Below are 19,746 nucleotides of genomic sequence, written 5' to 3'. Positions count from 1 at the left end.
CCTCACAAAACACGAGATCATGACCTGAGGCGAAGTCGGACGCTCAACCGACTGAGCCAGCCAGGCGCCCCAATGCTTAAAACTTTCTATTAACTCCCAAAGCTGCACCACATCTCCTTACAAGGCTGCTTCTCCTTGTATTTTGTTTTGTTTCTCAAGAAGCCAGGTCTTCTTTTCCACCTGAAACATTTTATAAAACATATTTCAATAGAACATGAACAGTTATTATTCAAAAATAAATCATTTCTTCCAAAATTTTCAAGATTGTATCTTTGAACAACTTCTCATTAACCACTTGCCAGATCATCTGGTGGCAATCCCACTAATCCTTAGCTCTTCTTTTAGGAAGTCTCCCTGAATCCTTAGCCTGGAATCGGAAACCCTTGATTCTCATCCTTCCACTTGGAGTTCCCCACATCAGTCAATGATGCATGTCTCAGTGGCAACCAAAGTTCTGTTTCCAGAATTTTCCTGTGTTCCTTGCTTTTTCTAGATATCCTTCCACATTTGTTACTGATTTTCATTTTGTTTTGTTTGTGATAATTTCCTCAATGATTTCCTTTTTTTTTTTCCTTTGGCTAGTTATATGCAACATTATTCTCTGATTACAAACCCTCTCCAAGTTGACTTTCAGAGACTTGGCTTCTCAAGAGCTAGTAGCTCATAAGCATAATGAAACATTTTGGAAAAAATACATATATATATATGTATTTTATATAATATATAATATATAATGTATATTTTAAGTTATATCTTCTAGAATATCTATTTGTAAGGAAGTATAGGCCTGATTTGAGATTTAACATCCAATCTTAATCATTTGATTCTAATTACATTTACAACATGCCTAAGAGTTTCAAAGGGCAAAGAACTGAAGAGTGAAAAAATTCACAGGAAGAAAAATATCTCCATGTTGGAAAAACCAGTCTATTCTGTGTGTGTGTGTGTGTGTGTGTGTGTGTGTGTGTGTGTATGCATGCATACAATCAAACTGTATATATTTGATTTGTAAAATATTTAGGAAGCACCTTCTATCCACCAAAAACACAAATCCATGTACTAAAGAGGAAAAAGAGAAAGCTATTTCTCCTATTCTCCTATCCTCAAACCTATCACAATCTAACAAGAAAAAGAGATACATAAAATTAAGCATAATATGTGTGTAGTAAATCTTGTTTTTATATGAATAGAGGGCTTCGGGAACACAGGAACAGGTGTATTTAATTGATTATTCCTGAGGAATTTTGAGTTAACTTTGCTAAATATTTTTTTAAGTTTATTTATTTTGAGAGAGAGAGAGAGATACAGAGAGAGAGAGAATCCTAAGCAGACTCTGCACTGTCAGTGGTCAGCACTGAGCCTGACGTGGGGCTCAAACCCATGAAACATGAGATCATGACCTGAGCCAAAATCAAGAGCTGGACATGGCCCCAACTTTGCCAGCTCTTAAAAGGATGAGTAGAGTTTCACCAAGCAGTGGTTGGAAGGTGAGCAAAAGACACCGAGGCAGAAAAGTACACAGAATAATCAGGTAACGGGAACTTACAGAGCAAGGACTTCACTGTGAGACGTGGCAGAAAGTGAAGACAGGAGAGTATGGCTGGGACCAGATCATGAAGGTCCTTGAATGCCCTGTTAACATTTCATTTTATTTTGTTTTTTTTTTTTTTTTCAACGTTTATTTATTTTTGGGACAGAGAGAGACAGAGCATGAACGGGGGAGGGGCAGAGAGAGAGGGAGACACAGAATCAGAAACAGGCTCCAGGCTCTGAGCCATCAGCCCAGAGCCCGACGCGGGGCTCGAACTCACAGACCACGAGATCGTGACCTGGCTGAAGTCGGACGCTTAACCGACTGCGCCACCCAGGCGCCCCTGCATTTCATTTTATTTTGAAAGCAACTGGACACTGTAAAAAGATGAATGAAATCATGAGATCTGAATTTTTAAACTATAATTCAGGCTGTTGTAAGAGAATTGTACATAAGAGTGAGAATATGAACAGAAAAATCAATTAAGAGAGTTAATCAGTTAATCAGGGGTATACCTCCTTCTAAAAAAATGAATTGCAGAGTTGATGTGCATGATTATAAAGTCCTGTTCTAGAATAGTTTCAGTGTGCAGGGGAGAGGGAGACTTACGGGAGACATTTTAAAGCAGAACCTACTGCATTTAGTAATCAACTGGTTGTGAGGAATTAGGGAAAGAGAGGAGGCAAGGATGCTCTGAGATTTGGGGTTGGGTGATTGGGTGTGTGACAATGCCATGAGCTACAACTGAGAAAACAAGAGGAGACACCTGTTTTGGCAAAGAGAAGTACTAGTGGGCACTCATGTGGAGACCTGCAAGAGGAAGTCCGAGTCCAGAGAGAGGCCGGACCTAGAGTTACAGTTTTGAGAGCCATCATTGGAGCCATAACAGTGAAAAGGGTCACTGCTTGGGACAAGCGTGCAAGGTGAGAAAAGAGCCAAAACCACGCCTCCAAGGAACATTACAGCAAAGGAAGAGGGAAAAGAGGAACCAAGGGGAGCCCAGAAAGAGGGGTCAGGAGGTAGGAAGAAAGGGTGCAACCAAAACGGAGGGGAAGAAGGCTGCAAAAACTAAGGGAGGCCAGAGTGGCAGGATTTCCCAGAAGAGGCTGCTGCAGATAATTAAAGCACTAGGAAGTTTAGGAAAGCAATTTCTAGAGAGTGAGGAGAACAAGGCAGATTCCTAGGAACATACAGAGACAGAGCCGGGGGTACAGGGGCAGCAGCCCTAAAGCACAGGGATTGTGTGACTCGAGAAGCAGCAGGCTTTAGGGATTGTTCAGCTTAATTTTGAAGTACTTAAGTGTCACAGAGAATGTAATTTAAATCTTAAAACCGATAGCTTGTCATTATGAGGTTTAAAACACGCAGGCCTTGTCTTCCCTGTGACTTAAGCTCCTGCTTCATTCAGGATTGCCTTAAATCCTGCCATGGGTAAGCTGTCACTTTTTACTCTACTTTTTACTGATGAGGCACAATTGATCTTTCCTGACCATGGTTTTTTGAACCCGTGGAAAATGCTATGATATGAAAGAAAATGGTCTCTGGGTAAGATGGGGTGTTAGAATTTGGGTGTTAGCTTTAACTGTGAATGAATACCCATTCTGGGGATGTCAGGTTGAGGGGGAGCACTGAAGAGGTCAGCCACAAACCCCAAATCCTCAGGCTGAAGAGAAGCCAATGAAAAAGCCTGGAGGACAGGACCAGAGAGGAGAAGGAGAGCCTGGGGAGCAGCGTGTGAGACACTAAAGGAAGAGAATGCTTCCAGAAGAAGGTGTCAAATGACCCAGCAGGAAATGAAAGGAGGCTTCTTTGTTTGGGATGAGAATGTCCCTGGGACCTTGAAATAGCACTTTCAGGAGATTGCTGAAGGCCAGATCAGATATGGGCAGCGAACAGAAGGCAATGTCCCAGTGTACCCTTCACTTCTTACATGCAATAAATAACTTACCTTCTACCTACACTGAACTGTTATGTATAATGTGCCTGAGGATGCATGTGTCTATGTACATGTATACACAGATACATACACATATGCACACTTAAAGGTGTATTAATCACTGCTGAATGGTTAATTGTCTTCCTCTCTTGTTTTAAAAAATAATTGAGACTTGGAAACCGAATTGCTGTCCCGAGGCAAATTGTTAGATGTGCAAATATAGGGAAAAGAGGATAAATGTACCGTTTTTGAGAGGGACTTTTGCTAGAGTTTCTGTGATGTTTCTTGATATGTGAGTGGATTTCATTCTCTTTTTCTTTCTCTCCTTCCAGTGGAATGGAGCATGTCTAAAGACTTTCGTCCTTTGTCTGGAGAGATCATCATGGAAAACTTGCAGACCCTGAGATGCACAATCACAGGACTGACAACGGTAAATGCCAAATCCTCCCATTAGGCTTCCCATTCCCCTGCTCCTGATGTTTGTGCTGGGATTCGGGTAGCAAATGCCTACTCTGGAAGCGACAGCCAACACCCAGCCCTCTGGCAACAACTGCCACTCGTTAAGTGTGATATGTCTGGTATCCATAATCTGAACTCCACAAAGGACTGAGCAGACAGCATGAACCACTTTGTAAGCTGCCATGTTCTACAGAGATCAGAAAAAGACTGGCCTCATGCAAGCCTTGAAAGCTGCTGCTTTCTGGATCACAGTCTAATCTTTAGGGGGGATCAAAGGCTCGGAGAGATCCAATTTTGACTCCCTGTCTGATGGTAAAAATAACAGCCTCCTCTAACCCTCACCCCCATAGCCTTGGTTGAGATCAGTCATCTATTGGAGTCATACAATTTCCTGAGAGAAATCCTTTTCCCTTGATTAAAAAAAAAAAAAAAAATCTGTCTAAATCTGCTTTCACAGAAAAGAAACTATATATGGTGGCACTACATTTCTCAGTAACCTGAACCAATTTAAACTGTGAATGAAAAACTGGAACAAGCTGAGCTTATTTGTTTAATCAATCTAAACTCAAACGTTAATTATTTATACAACTATACACCATAGGAGCATATGAAATGCAAAAAATAAAAACACCTGGCACATCAGTTCACACTGAAACAAACCCTGTATCTCCTCAAGTAATTAAAATGCAAACAAAACTGAATCATCAGAATATTTTTTAGTAAAGTTTTTAAAGTATACTTATCAAACCTGTCGGGGTTTTTTTGTTTTGTTTTGTTTTTTGTTTTTATTTTTTTACTCCAATTAGAATCCTTAATTATCTTAGGACCTTTCTATGCAAGAGGTAGGGGGAGAATTTTCTTGGTCTTGTTGTGTTTCAAAAAGATCAGTCCTTTAAACCAGTTATGTGTAAAGTGTACTCCTGAAACCCAGCATGAAAAAGTTGCATTAGGTTGCATCTCTTCAAGTTTGAACCAGCTAGAATACAGAATTCTTGGTGGTTGGGTCACCACCACAGAATCTTGACTTTTAGTCCTAATCACACATCTACACCAGGGGCCAAAACTGTGGATTACCAGAACAAACAAACCCCTGAGTGGGTGGCCCCCAGAGATGCTATCGGCAGAAGACTGATTCCCAACCCTATAGCTCACATGATGGAAAAGGGCCAGAAGAGAACCCTAGGGAATTTCCTTTGCTTAAAAGAAAAAGTGATATTGTGATAAAAATGGAAAACTCTCTACAGAGAGTTTCTCTAATATTTGAACTAATTTTTATAGGGATTAAGTTTTTCCACTTGGTCGTCCAATGAGAGCAATTCAGACACTATCCTAATCACATAAAAGCCTAGAAGTAGATTTACACTTCTGCGGAATCTCTATAACCTTGAAGTACGTAGAAACCTATTTTTAATGTTAAAAAAATTAACTTTATAATATGGTAAGGCCAACATTATTAAAATATCTAGCAAAGGCTCTACGAAGATGTGGGGTTTTTTTGTTTTGTTTTTTGGTTTTTGGGTTGTGTTTTTTTGTTTTTTTACTTCAAACATTATTTTACAATTTTTGCAAGGGATGTTTTATCAAATGCTGGCTTCAAAAATGCCTCTTTGGGTTCACTGGGTAAAGAAAAAAAACTCAAAGGAAAAATGTAAAACTATACAAAACATCTGAAGTTTATAAGTAAACAAAACAACTCCTAAATTTTTAGTGTCATAAGACATTAAAGAATATAACCATTGTTTTAATAATGGTTTTAAACTTGAAGTAAAATCAAAGAAGCAAAGCATTATTTAATATGGCATAAAATGTAGAAACAATCTTAATGTTCATTGGTAGGGGACTGGTTACATAAATGACAATATTTGCCCACAGTGAAGTACTTACTATGCAGCCCCTAAATGAATGAACCATATCTCTGATGTACTATTATGAAAATACGTGCATTGTAACTTCTTAATTTTAAAAGCAAGTCAATCAGCTAATAAAAATGATGGTGACTGCCTCTGGGGAGGGGAAAATAAAGAGAAAGAGGTGAGGAATTGCTGTTTTTGGTAAAACTTGACTTTTAATAATTAGTGTATAATTTGGGGGGGGGAAGCTCATAGAAACTGAGAGCACCCCAAAATGTTTATCATTACACATAAATAAATGTGATAGTCAATAAAATCTAGAAAGCTAACGTATGGCTAGTAGATTTCCCAAGGGATCAAGTTGTTCATTGGACACAGGACTCTAGACTAAAGTGATTCAGTAAAATTCCTAATGCATCATTCTCTCTATTTCGATACTTTTCAGGGCCAACAGTATTTTGTTCAAGTCTCGGCTTATAACATGAAGGGATGGGGACCTGCTCAGACCACGACTCCGGCATGTGCCTCGCCTTCCAGTAGGTGGTGGCTGTGAACTCTCTCAAGCCTGGCAACAGGCTCCAACTCCCCCTCCATCCATCCTCCGGACACCACTGCCTTTCCCTCTCCCCACTGCTGGGGACTAACAAAACCTCCTCAGAGTAGCCTCTGGGCCACATAATGAAGGATTCCTCTGCAGAAATGTTCCCTTGGGAGGCAACTCGGTGCAATGAGAGGAGAGGGAATTTGGAACCGGCAAGACCAAATTCAGTACCCATGATACATTTTATTAGCCGCGTGGCCTTCAAAAGTTCCTTAACCTCTCCAAATCTGTAGGAGCCCAATCTGACCTTTCCCAAGACTTTCGTGGGGATGTGGGGAATGACAGCAGAGGGAGTGGCCAGCCCATTCTAGCTCTCCTCTCCTCCTCACTCCCTCACCCACATCCAATTGATAAGAGAATGAGATATTCTTCTGACACAATGTCAGAAAAAGAATCTTTCTTAGTAACAGGCACTCTGCTACCCTCTGCTACAAATATATAATATTTATAGTGGGAGCTGAAAACCACAACAAAAGCCACTTCTAGTTATTTAAAGATTAGTAACTTATTATGTCTGGTATATTTGGTAACTCTCTATTAACCAGAAGAAGCATCTCTAAATATATCATATGATAGATTTTTCTGTATAATGAGCCTATTGCTCTGAACTGTGTTTTCATTTTTTAAAAAGTCTCCATGAATATGATAGTTCAAAATGGTATCATATGCTTCTTGTGAGAGTGCAGACTGCTACATCCTTTGTGAGATACAATTTGTCATAATAAAAACATTCGTTTCTTTTTACCCCATAATTACATATCTAGGAATCGAAGCCAAGAAAACAAATGCAGACAGACAATTATGAACAAATATGTGCACTATAGCAATATATTGATATAGTGAAATATTGTGTATGGTAGGGAGAACAAATATCCAATATCAATTCAATGGTTAAATAAAGTATGGTATTTACATATCCATATTATAAAACAAAAGGCAGCCACTAAAAATGGTGTTTAAAAAAACTTCATTGTGTGGAAGAAACTCTTACTTTGGAAGTTTTATATAAAAACATGCAAAATTTTCTAGCACATATTTAAGCTTCCTATTACTAGGAAGGCACGTCTGCACATAACTATCAATATGTGGCAGTGGGTATTTGGGGTATAAGATTATAGACTCTTTAGTTTTCTTTTTTATGTATTTATGTGCTTTTCGTGTTTTAGAACAACCCTTTACCTAGGGCCAAGCACGAATCAGGTGGCATGTTATGGGCTTTCGTCAGTGTCTCACTAAACCCTCACCTCAGTCCTTCACCACTGTTCCTGTCTTGTGGATAAGCACTGTCATCATCTTCTGCATCACTCTGAACATCAGAGCCAACGGTCATTAGACTCATTATATGCTGGACATTAATCTAAGAGCTTTACAGGGATCTACTCATTCAATCTTCATAACAGACCTATTGAGGTGGTTTTATTAGTAGTCTCATTTTACCAGGGAGGGACCTACTAACATAGAGGTACAGGCATAGAGCCCAACACCACAAAATTAGCAAGCACTGAAGTCAGGTCCAAACCCAGTGGCCCTTGTTCTTAACCACTGTGCTGTCCTCCCCTTCTATTAATAAGGAAATTGGGATTCAGAGAGGATGCTGCCTTGTCCGAGGTCACAACTCATATGTGGCTGAGCCAGGATTCAGGCCTGAACTGATTGGACCCATACCACATCTCCTATGCTGTGGGAACTAGTGCCCCATCATCAGGCAGACAAGCAGACTAAGAGCCAGCCAGCCAACCATTCCTGACTGTCACTCCGGGAGTGACGCCAGGTCATATAGGGCCTTGGACCACTGACACCAGAGCTCTCTAAGGCCCCTCCCTGAGTCCCGTAGGCATTCAATGATTTAATTATTCCAGTCTTATCTGGACATCTTTCTTATTGTAGACATCAGAAACACAAACTGGGAATGCTGCAAGATTAAGATACTAAGGGAACCAATCTCATTCTAGGAAAAAAAAAAAAAAAAGAATATATTTATTATTGTAGATAAAGGGATAGAAGGAACAGAAAATGAAAAAAAAAAAAAATGATAGTGTTGATTGACCTGAAGGTGGGACATGGGAAAACCTACTCCAAATACAAATTCTGATCTGCATATGGATGCATTTACTTATAAGCATCAGATGTTCCAGTTCTATAAACTTCAAATTCTGTTCAGACACTCTCCCTCAAAGCCCTTCAGGGCTTTCTCCAGAGTGACTAGGACAGTTGTCCAGGACTGGGAAGAGTCACTTATTGCTAATTAACATAGCAAATGGCAACACTCTCTAAAATGGCCCATTTGACTAGTAAGGGTATCTGGCAAAGAACTAAAATCCAAACATGCCGTTATAGTTGCTGCAGACATGCCATATCACTTGGAAAAGAACAATATAAGACTCTGCTTCTATTTATAAACAGACTATGACATTGTGATGCAACAGATATCAGTATTCAGATATTTACTAGAGGACAATGTATTCTAACATGACAGAGTAATTGGAAATTTGGTAATATGTTCCAGTAAGCTATAAAACTTTTTTCTATATTTTTACAAAAGGCCTTAATGTGTTTTTATAGACTTATGTTATATGGTATGGTACATAATAAGAGAAAAGGACCCAGACAGGCTTGTCTGAGTTACGATCAGGAAAGCCCTGATATCGCCAGTGAATGTAAGCTCTGCATTGTGTTGCAATTGAAGTGTCTCATTACCAGAACACTGAACTGTATTATGTGGCACAATCTGCTCTTTTCCTCCCACACTAAGTTTATTCCTGTCAGGTTCCTGATTTCTTAATATATTTTCAATTTTCTCCCTCATCCCTAAAGTCTCCTATTTTATGTAGTCATCAGAACCTTCCAAACATCTCTGAGAAAAACTCATTCTTTCCAAAAACCTTGGCATCATGTCCAGTGCTCACTTGGGCTGCAATTTAGCATTAGCAATCTTCGAGCTTGAGCTCGCCTCTGACGTAATGGGGCTCGGCGGAAAGAGCCAGCTCCATGTCAGCTCCCCCTGCATCGATGGCAGTATTAACACACATTAGAACGTATTGCTAAGTGCAGGGCCACATAATAACTCAGCCACCCAGGAGTCTTACTCAAGCAAACATTACTCATCTTATGAGCACTACAGATGCATTTTTTCAACGGCAGGAACAAACTCAGAATGGCCGTTGGGAATCCATGACAGCAGCATCTATTATCACTGTGCCCTGACTACTACCAGGGACACTGCAAATAAGGCAGAAGATCACTGGGAGTTCACTTCCTCAAACATTTCCAAATTTACCAGTAAAAGCACCTTCCCCAGCCCAGTCTACCTGAACACCATCCTTCTGTTCACAATGCCTCACCAACACCTAACGAGTGTCCCTAATGTGCCCATAATGGTGTTTTACATACGTTGGTTTTCTAAACTTCAAACAACCTTTAAAAAATATTCAAAAACTCACTTTGCAGAGAAGAAACCTGAGGCAAAGAGAAATTAAGTCACGGTTTCTGCCCACAAGGAACAGAGTCTACAGAAGGCACCTATGCCAATTCCCTGTCTCCAGAGTTGACCACAACTAAGCCACACCACACAAACTCCAACCAAGCTCTGACCCTCCTTCCCAAAAGAAACAAAACAAAAGAAAACGTGTCCACAGCATAAGGAAAGGAGCACTATATGGAGGGCCATGTAACTACGTTATGGGCCTGGCTACGCCCCCAGATAAGCTGAGTAACATAGAATTGGAATGGTTCTCTCTAGGCCTCCATCTTCTGAGAGGTAAAATGGAGAAGGACACATGGGGAAGGGTAGGAAGCATGAAGGATTCAAAAATGTCTGAGGTCTCCTTCTTCACAGGGAATCATGTGATAGGGTGAGAAATTATGTTTCCATAGTCGCTACTCAGGGAGTTAACTCTTCCTCAGAGAATTCCCTTCTTTCTAAGTTATGATTAGTTATGACTGACATAATGCCATTAACAGGCATTGTACTGGGTACCTAATAAACCTCTCATTTAGTCCTCACAAAAGGTCCTGCAAGGTAGGTGCTATGTTCATTTTTCACATTACAGAGTAGAGGCCTTGTCAGCGTAAGTAATGTGCCCTACAGATACTGAACCAGGAGTCCAAAGAGCCAGGAGTCACACGCAGGTTTTTCTGACTCCAGAACCTGTGTTCTTTCCAACTGTGCTGTACTACTAGGCCGTGGATGGACCAATGGTTATCTAACTTTGACCATCAGGACATCTGCTTAACTTTCTGAACAAGGCAGACTCCATATTTTAAAATAAACCTGGGGGGAGAGAATTTGAAACGCATTCAATTAGAATTGAAGCCTCAGATACACTTATGAACTAACTGGCCTTACTAGAAAAGAATGACTAGCATTTTTAGAGAAAGTATTTCAACCAAGAAGTGCTTTAAGTTGTTGCTTTTAAAAGGTTCAGAAAGCAAAACTGAGTGGATAGTGAGAAGATGGGATGGACTATGAAATGACAGACCTGCTGAAAAAAAAAAAAAAAATCAGAGTCGGAGACAGCAGAATTACAATCTTGACATTAGTCCCGTACGGGTTATTACTCTTGATATCATTATAGCCAAATGGAATGAAAATAGAAGGGGGAGAAAAATCTCAGTGGGTATTGCAATTTAAATTTGCCATGTAAGCTAATACTGTATATTTAGAGACTGAGCAGACAGGGTGGTTGGTGGCTCAGAGTATGTACAGGGGCTGCTGTGCCAGCTAACCAAAGCAGACATTCATTAGAGCGAAATGTAGATTTCCATTTCTTGGCATCTGACATGGGCTCTTTCCTTGGAAAGAAATGTCAATTTGGCCAAAAGTGTGAAACCTACAATAAAAGCATTGGGACTGTGGATTTCGTCTAGTCTGCACATTCCCACCCCTTTCTTTCCTACTGTGGATATCCAGGTGCCATTTGGGGTGCTGAGTGGAGAGGTGGCAGGGGAACTGATTAGGACCCGGGATGCTGAAAGGAGGGTAAGGAGCTGGGGAGGAGAAACCGGACTCCCAGATTCCCTGTTTTCTTTTGGCTTTCAGTCACCATTTTCTCTTGCCCTAAAACTGCCCAACACACACACACACACAAAACCCAACCACAATTACTGTTTTGCACAGGGCCCTGAACAATGGCAGCTGCAAACCCTTGGCACTGACTGCCAGCTGTGCGAGTGCCAGGTGCTCATCCAGAGTCTAGGGGAGTGTGAGCAGAGCCCAGCTCCTGAGGCAGCGCCTCCGGGGAAAGGCCTCCTTGCTTTAAAATTTCATTCTGTTTGTTTCTTTTGTTCAATAGACTGGAAGGACTATGACGACAGAGAGCCCAGACACAAGGGACAGAGTGAAGTTTTGGAAGGTCTGCTGCAGCAGGTCCGAGCCCTTCATCAGCATTATAGTTGCCGGGGTAAGGATAAAAATCTGCGCTGGGCCATCGACTGAGGTCTCGGTGGCGCCGGTAATTTTAGCAGTTTCCTAACTGGGTCATACCTTCTCATTCATCAGGGAGAGAGAGATATTAATATTTGTACATCTGGAATCACTTTACAGCACTATCTTGCTTTAACCCTTCAGAAGAGACTTCCCTCTCCTTCATTCCCTTCCTTTCTTTCTGTCTTACCCTCTCTCCATGCAAACAGTTTGAAAAAAAGCTCAAGAAAAACAGCAGCTGCCACCAGTTCCCTTCCCTTTGAGCTGTCCCTTCACAAAACTCCTCAGTGTCCCAGGTCTTTGAGATATTCACCCTCAAACTTTTCAGTCCCCAGGAAAACTCCGTGAGCATCCCTGAGGAAATTTAGCCAATTTTTAACAGCAACAAGAAACCTTCGTGTATATTTGTAATAAAGCTTACAATGCAATTTCACATCCACGGTCTCTTTTTCATCCTCATGCTGGCAGTTACCACTAAAGCTAAGTGACTTGACCAAGGTCACACTGCCAGGAAAACACAGAATCAAGATTCTGACCCAGGTTTTCTGTCTCTAAGCGCAATCTTCTTGCCATACCTCATTTGTGTCCCCCACCTTTACCTTTAGGACTGGGCACTGATGTTGATTGATCTCACCCTGAATTTTAATCGTCCCCTGTACTACTACTTAGGAGAAAATAGAGCACACATCTCCAGACCTGGCCAACTATACCCAGAAAATCTCTCAGAAGCTTTTAAAAACTTCTCTCCTATTTGGGCTATTCAAATGGGACAGGGTCAGGTTTCTGATCTGTGTAATGATTCGTGGAGCAGGCACTTAGTTTTATTTGGAGAATTAAAGCCTCCATAAAGTTTTCGTTTTCCATGCTCCTTCACCCATCAGATCCCAACTGCATTGCACTCTCCAGATTCAGGGCACTGCTGGGCCAGCTAGGTAAGAAATCCATGGCTGAAACTAAGAGATGCAACTGAGTTTGGACTAGGTATAAAAAATCATACTTAGCATTAGCAAAAAGTGAGTCCCAATTACTGTGTAACAACAGAGCTCTTCAGAAATGTTGGCTTTAGCTAGCAATGAGGACAAGTGTTTGTAAGAAAATAATATTCTTTTAATGAGTGGTTCATTAGAAAATGTAAATATGCATGTTTGAGAAGGAAACTCAAATGAGTTTCATTCCCAGATCTGAAGGAAAACTTTACCCAGACCATGGCCTTAAAGATTCCACACTGACCAAAGTACACTCAGTTCTCAGAGCTCATTTAACCAGGCCAGGCATCATTTAGGTTCCTTTCTCTCTTCTGCCTCTCTCTCCATCATTCCCCTGCCCATTGGTTCTTGTATGGCAGGCAAAGGTAATAAAGCAACTGGATAGATGATTCTTTGCAATTCATAAGCCACTTTGTGTTTAGTCTTTACCAGGGGAAGAAAGCTAAAACTACTCACGAGAATGAGAGGTAGTTTTTTGTTGTTGTTTTTTTGTTTTTTTTTTTTTTTTTTTTTATTATCTAAGGATTTAGATGCTCTCCCCTTTACTGTTGGGTAACTATCTAATAATCAAGAAATAAATTATCTAGACAGCCCAATTATTTCAATAGTTTCCATTTAACTTTCAGCATGTATATGCTTTTCCCCCACAGGGATGTAAATATGCAGACAATGTCAGGAAAAATTTAAGTAAGGCATAAACAGAACTTCCCAAAAAGGAAAAAATATTTTTTATATTGAAATGTACTCTAGACACTTAAACAGTACCCAAAGTATTCCAAAGAACAGTGGTTGTATAAGATGCTCAGCTGAAAAAGTCTCTGGTCAGTAAGTTTGGAAAATGTTGCATTATACATCCCTTTCCTGGAAATGTAAAATCGATATTACAATAGTAAAGACTCTAATAAAGAGATATTTTGAATTTGGTTAACCAAGCATTTTCCAAACTTATTTGCAAAGTCATTGTATAACTTTTTTCACAGAGTTAGTATTCCAAGACATGGACTTTGGAAAATGCTGACCTACAATATGTTAAGATAAAGGAAATTACCTCACCCACAAAAAAGGAATGATTTTAAGATAATTTAACATTACTCTAAGCCTAGAAGGATAAACCAAGGATAATTAGGTATTACATACAGAAAACTACAAAACTGTTATTTAAAATATTCAACTACAGGGCTCCTTGAGTGGCTCAGTCAGTTAAGCATCTGACTCTGGATTTTGCCTCAGGTCATGATCTCATGGTTTGTGAGTTCGAACCCCATGTTGGGCTATGCTGACAATGCGGAGCCTCCTTGGGATTCTCTGTCTCCCTCTCCCTCTGCCCCTCCCCTGCTCATGCTCGCTTGCTCTCTCTCTCTCTCTCTCTCTCTCTCAAAATAAATAAATAAACAATAAAATACTCAACCACATTGAGATCTGTGTGGTTGAGTGCATGTCAAATTTATAGTTAGAAAAAATAATTAGTTCAAATCCCATTTCTACTACTTACTAGCTCTGTATCCCTGAGAAAAGCATTTGATCTCTCTGAGCCATAGCTTCCCCATCAGAAAAATCAGGATGACAGTATTTATCTTTCAGGATTGTTATGGGGATTAAGTTAAATAATGTACTAAACTCGCCTGACATAGTACAGGCACTCTGCAAACTCTAGCTTGTTTTCCTTCCGTTGCTCTTCCAGATGAAGAATGGAGTCTCTATCTCTTTATTGATAAATCCTAGAACTAACATGTAATCACTGACTCCACTGTAATGAGCCTGGAGTACTCAGTAAGTACACAGCATATTCCAAATGTGGAATTAATAATAAAACAACCCTTCTCCTACCAAAGCCTCACATGGGAGATACCAAAATCCACATTGATTTCTGTATTTTGGCTAAAGTGGCTGCAGTTAATCTGCATGTTCAGGACTGGGATGCAAATTCAGTGGAGATGTTGAGCAGCCTTTATTATTCACACAGTTTATGCCCTGGCATAATGAGTTATAAAGAAGCCAGTTGTGTTCATCATAGCAATACCCTGTGGGAGTGAATTTCAGTTATCCAATTTTTCAAGTGGCACACATTAATTGAAACACTGCCTACTATGTGTCAGGTGCTAGACATATCAGTATGAATAAAATAAACTCCCTATGTTCCAAGCACTTAAAAGCTAAAGAACTAATGCATTCGGAGTCCAGAAAACTGAACACTGTTCCAGAGTCCTGAGCTACACAGAGCCAGAAGCCAGAGTAGAAGCCACTCTATCAGTGACTCAGTGTGTCAGTATAGACCCTGAATCAGTCAAGGTGAGCTATAATATGCTGCAATAACCAAATGACCCCCCCCCCCAAATATTTATTTCTCACCCAAGCTGTATGTCTACCACTGGTCAGCTGAGGGCTGTCCTTCTGTGTTGTCATCATCCTTTCTCTAGAAATATTTGTCTGCACCCTGGGAGAAGGAAAAGGAACACTTGAATGTCTCATATGGACAGGACTTTATGTATGTCACTTACACTCAAAACTCATCGGCCAGAATTGGCCACATGGCCACACCCAACCACAAGGGTTCCAAAAAGTGAAATTCTGTCATGTGCCCAGAGTGAGGAGACCTGGAATACTTAACATTTGCATGGGCCCCTTTCCCAGATAGTAGGAGCATTTCTCAGTTTTTTTCTTCCTTTTTCAGTCTAATCTTAATTTTAATTTACATTATGTATGACTATAATGTGAGAGTTATCTTAGCATAAACAGCTAATCATGGATTAGCGGGGTTCAAATTCAGACTAGACATTTACTAGCTGTGTGACCTTGAGCAAGTTACCTAACCTCTCTAGACCTCATTTTTGCTCACCTGTAAAATGCAGTAAGAATTATACATACTTGCCAGCCACTGTTTAAGGATTGAATGACTTTAAGTAAAGCACTTAAGAGCTTTATTACTTAAAAAAAAGCAATTCCTCCCATTCTCCATTTTTTATTTCCCAAAGACTCCATTCCTTTAGCCAGTTCTTTTGATATTTTCTTCATATCTCTAAGTAACATTTATATTGCTGATTCTTGATGTGTTTTTGAGGCATTAGCTCACGAAGATGATTTTTTTTCCTTCCCCCCCTCTTACATACACATTCATCCTCCTACCCTTCATTCTTCTAATATATTTCTATTGTAATTTTAGTAAGATCAGTATTTATTGCTCACATTATAATGATCACTTAACTCAATGACTGTTTCCCTTTCCTGGATAACTTTTTGTTTTCCATGTCGTTAAAAGAGTCATCTTTCATTGTATGTTTGCTTATTTTTCTATGTGGTCACAACTAGTTAATCCCCAAGCTTTTCTCCAGTTGTATCAATTTTCTCTCAATACAATCAAATATATTAGTACTGTTTCAACTACATCTTCTTAAAGAAACCTCTCCTAGAGCCCTGTGAACTGCTCCAATCTAGACTGGTTGCTGGCTGCCTGTGTCCAGTGCACAGCTGGCACCCTGGGATGTCCTTTCACCACCATATTGAGGAGTCTTCTGGCCACTCTCCAATACTGGATTGCTTCTTTCTGTATCCCATGTCTTAACTTTTTCTTAGCCCTTCATTTTGGTGGAGCCCTTACTCTAGTCATTTCCTGAGAGGATTCTTGGGAACTAAATTTTAGATACACTCCATGTCTAAAAATGCATTTGTTCTACTTACCACTCACTTAAGGATAGAATTCTTTTATTTATTTTTTTAATGTTTATTTATTTTTGAGAGACAGAGACAGACAGAACACCAGTGGGGGAGGGACAGAGAGAGGGAGACACAGCATCCGAAGCAGGCTCCAGGCTCTAAGCTGTCAGCACAGACCCCGATTCCGGGGGCTCAAACCCATGAACCGGGAGATAATGACCTGAGCCGAAGTTGGACACTCAACCGACTGAGCCACCCAGGGGCCCCAAGGATAGAATTGTTGGTTGAAATAATTTTCTTTCAGGTTTTGAAGGTGTTGCTTTGTTCTTTTCTAGCTTTCAGTGCTGAGAAGTCTGATGTCATTCTGACTCCAGAGGTTTTATAGGGTACCGATGTTGTTGTTTTTCTTCTCTGGAAGGTTTTAAATTTCTTTTTATCTTCAGTACCCTAAAATCTGTTTTTATGCTTTCTTCATGTCTCCATATCACGTTTATATTCTAATTCTTGATTTTTTTTTTTTAGTTGAGGCATTACCTAAGGAAGGATGATTTCTCTTTTTGTTCCCTCCCTGCTCTTAATTGCACATTACAATTGCTACCCCTCATCCTCTAAATATATTTAATAATATAAAAAAATAATATAAAAATATAAAAAATATCTTAGTGTGGATGTATTGTAGTCTGTTGGGCTGGCCCTTTCAATGTAGAAAGTTACCCCCTTCAATTATGGGGCCTATTCTTAATTATTTCTCCCCCTCTTTTTTCTCTGCTCCCTCCTACTAGAACTCTTAGTCTGGTGTTGAACCTTCTAGGTTATCCTGTTAATATTTCTTTTTCTCTTTTACTTTTCCATCCCCATGGCCTTTTGCTCTTTCTCAGAGATTTCTGCAACCTCATTTTCTAAGCCTTCCATTGGGTTTTTCAGTTTTTGATAGTATGTTTTTAATTTCCAGTGCTCTCTTTTATTCTCTGAATGTTTCTCTTAGAAACTTCTGTCCTTTTTATAAGGCTGCAATGCCTCTGCTTATCTTTAAGGCTATTAATAATAGGCTTTGTTTCATTTTGTATTTTCTTCTCTCAGCATAGTCTCTCCTCTGAATTGCCCTTTTATTTCTTTGGTTTGGGCCTCTGTTTTTCCTGTTAGATGCTTTTCACAACTGCCTGGTGATCCTTGGATGTTTACTGAGACTTAACAGAAGAGAGCTCAGTAGCTGTTAGGAAGCTCTGAGTACATGGATAAAGTTCTTTATTTATAGGCTTCACTGTAGAGTGATCTGGCATGGCCTTTTTAAAAAAGTTTTTTATTTAATGTTTATTTTTTTTGAGAGCGAGAGAGAGAGAGAGAGAGAGTGGTGGAGTGGCAGAGAGAGAGAGGGAGACACAGAATCCGAAGCAGGCTCCAGGCTCCAAGCTGTCAGCACAGAGCCTGACACAGGGCTTGAACTCAAAAACCGCAAGATCGTGACCTGAGCCGAAGTCAGACGCTTAGCCGACTGAGCCACCCAGGTGCCTGGCATGGGCTTTTCTTTAGGAAACCATTGAAAGCAATGTCGGAAGCTTTAAGTGGATTCTCTTAGTCTGGTCAGAGTCTCCAGAAAGTTTCCTCCAGTGTCCTTCCCGGAGGGTGTAAGTTTGAACACCAGGGTTCTGAGAGCCCAATGGGAAAATCATCTGTATGGAAATGTTCATTTAATCACTTGTTTTGGATACAGTACTATTCTCCCACCCCCATTTTTAACTGTACCCCATGTCTCCCACTCTAGAAACCAAATTTTATGCTTTTCAGAGAACAAGCCACTAGAGCTTTTTTCTAGAGTGGGGAAGGGGTATTTGTCCAGCTATGCAAGTTAGAGGAGATCTAGAAGTCCAACTGCTTTTTAAACAGACTTCAACAAATCCCTCTGATTTTAGCTCCACACTTATCCCCAACTTCCAGCAGTATGTGGTGCCCAAGGGGTGAATCAGGTTACTTAGCCTCCTCCACTGCTGGCTTAGGACTCATCTTTCTCAAGTCTGCTAAATCCATCTGTCCATCTGCTTTCCAGCTACCAAGTTCACTTGCTTTTGTTTCCTTTTCCATCTCTTTGTCTCTATAGATTTATGGAGTTTCCTTTTTATTTTTTAATCTCTTCACTCTGGTTTTAGTGAGATTTTAGGAGAGAGTAGCATGTGATGAGTATGTTCAATATGCTGCCTATAACCGGAAGTCCCAGCAGCAGCATTTTCAAGCACGGTATGACCAGCCAAATTCATGTTTAAGTCAGAAAAAAAAAAAAATGTTTTGCTTTGTTCTGCCAGGAATAACCATTACCAGCACTAGCTTGAAGCTGGCATGAATGTTTGTCAGTCCACTTATTCCCAGCTGTTCCTATAGGATCGTAAGCAGAGCCACACTGGGCCTCAGCCGTGGGCCATCCACCCAGGTTTCCATGCCTAACAGCAGTAATGTAGATGATATTCTTACCCCAGTGACATGTCTGTCAGAAGTTTGGTGATGACCCCAACAACCTCAGCTTCCCTCCATTACACAGAACACACGAGGACTGAAATCAGTGATCTTTTCGCTCAGCTCCACGCAGTACTATTTGTAAAGACTACTAGGAGAAGTCTGCAAGTTTTATCAGTGAAATCTCCAGGTTCTAAGTAGGAGGGGTGACCAGAAGCAGCAATGGATGATTTGCTCACCAAATGTAGCCACAGAGCCCTGTATGTAGTAGGGTACTAACAAATATTTGTTCAGTAAATTAACATCTCAGTTTTTCTCGGCACTGGCTCTTTTATCTTGGGCAATCTGTTTTAACCTCTTAGTGTCTGTTTCTTCTTCTGAATAGTACTGATGATAATCATAACCTATGCCTACAACTAGTAGTGTGAGCCAACATATATACACTGGGGAAGATTGCCCCAGAATGCTAGCAGTGGTTGTACTAAAATGGCAACATGATATGGGTAGAGTTTTGTTTTATCTATTCTCCAAACTTTTTGTATTAATTGTACAGTGAAAAAAAATGTAATGAAATGTGTGAACTAATAAGAGCTTTGGCAGCATTGAGAAAACGTATGGATATTAAAGGCAATGGGAGGAGGCAAAGGGTTTGACTCCATTTCTTTTTATCCCTCATTATAATCAATTGTTCATCAGGAAAATATAAGCAAAATGCCGAAGGGGTCCCCCTCGAGTTATAAATGTTACTCACCTCCAACATTTTTGAGGAGCTGATCATTAATTGAGTTAACCACTAGCAACTCAAGATATAAAAGCTTTTTGTAAGAATGAATGAGTTGGATCCACATGAAACTGAGGATAAGCA

The 19,746-nt window shown here is 40.2% G+C and overlaps 1 protein-coding gene across 1 annotated transcript in view; it reads left to right on the top strand.

Annotated features, from left to right (window-relative positions):
* Positions 1-19,746, top strand: part of ANKFN1 (ankyrin repeat and fibronectin type III domain containing 1) — a 302,257-nt gene that overhangs the window by 226,371 nt on the left and 56,140 nt on the right. Inside the window, exons 8-10 of the mRNA XM_086686907.1 lie at positions 3,800-3,897; positions 6,222-6,312; positions 11,669-11,776. Coding sequence (XP_086543033.1) covers positions 3,800-3,897; positions 6,222-6,312; positions 11,669-11,776 — 297 coding nt within the window. The remainder of the gene's footprint in view (positions 1-3,799; positions 3,898-6,221; positions 6,313-11,668; positions 11,777-19,746) is intronic.

This window comes from Puma concolor, chromosome E1 (assembly GCF_028749965.1).
Source record: "Puma concolor isolate L17-30 chromosome E1, mPumCon1.1.hap2, whole genome shotgun sequence".
Taxonomy (NCBI): domain Eukaryota; kingdom Metazoa; phylum Chordata; class Mammalia; order Carnivora; family Felidae; genus Puma; species Puma concolor.
The sequence above is the reverse complement of the archived record's forward strand: the minus strand, read 5'-3'. Positions and strand labels throughout refer to the sequence as shown.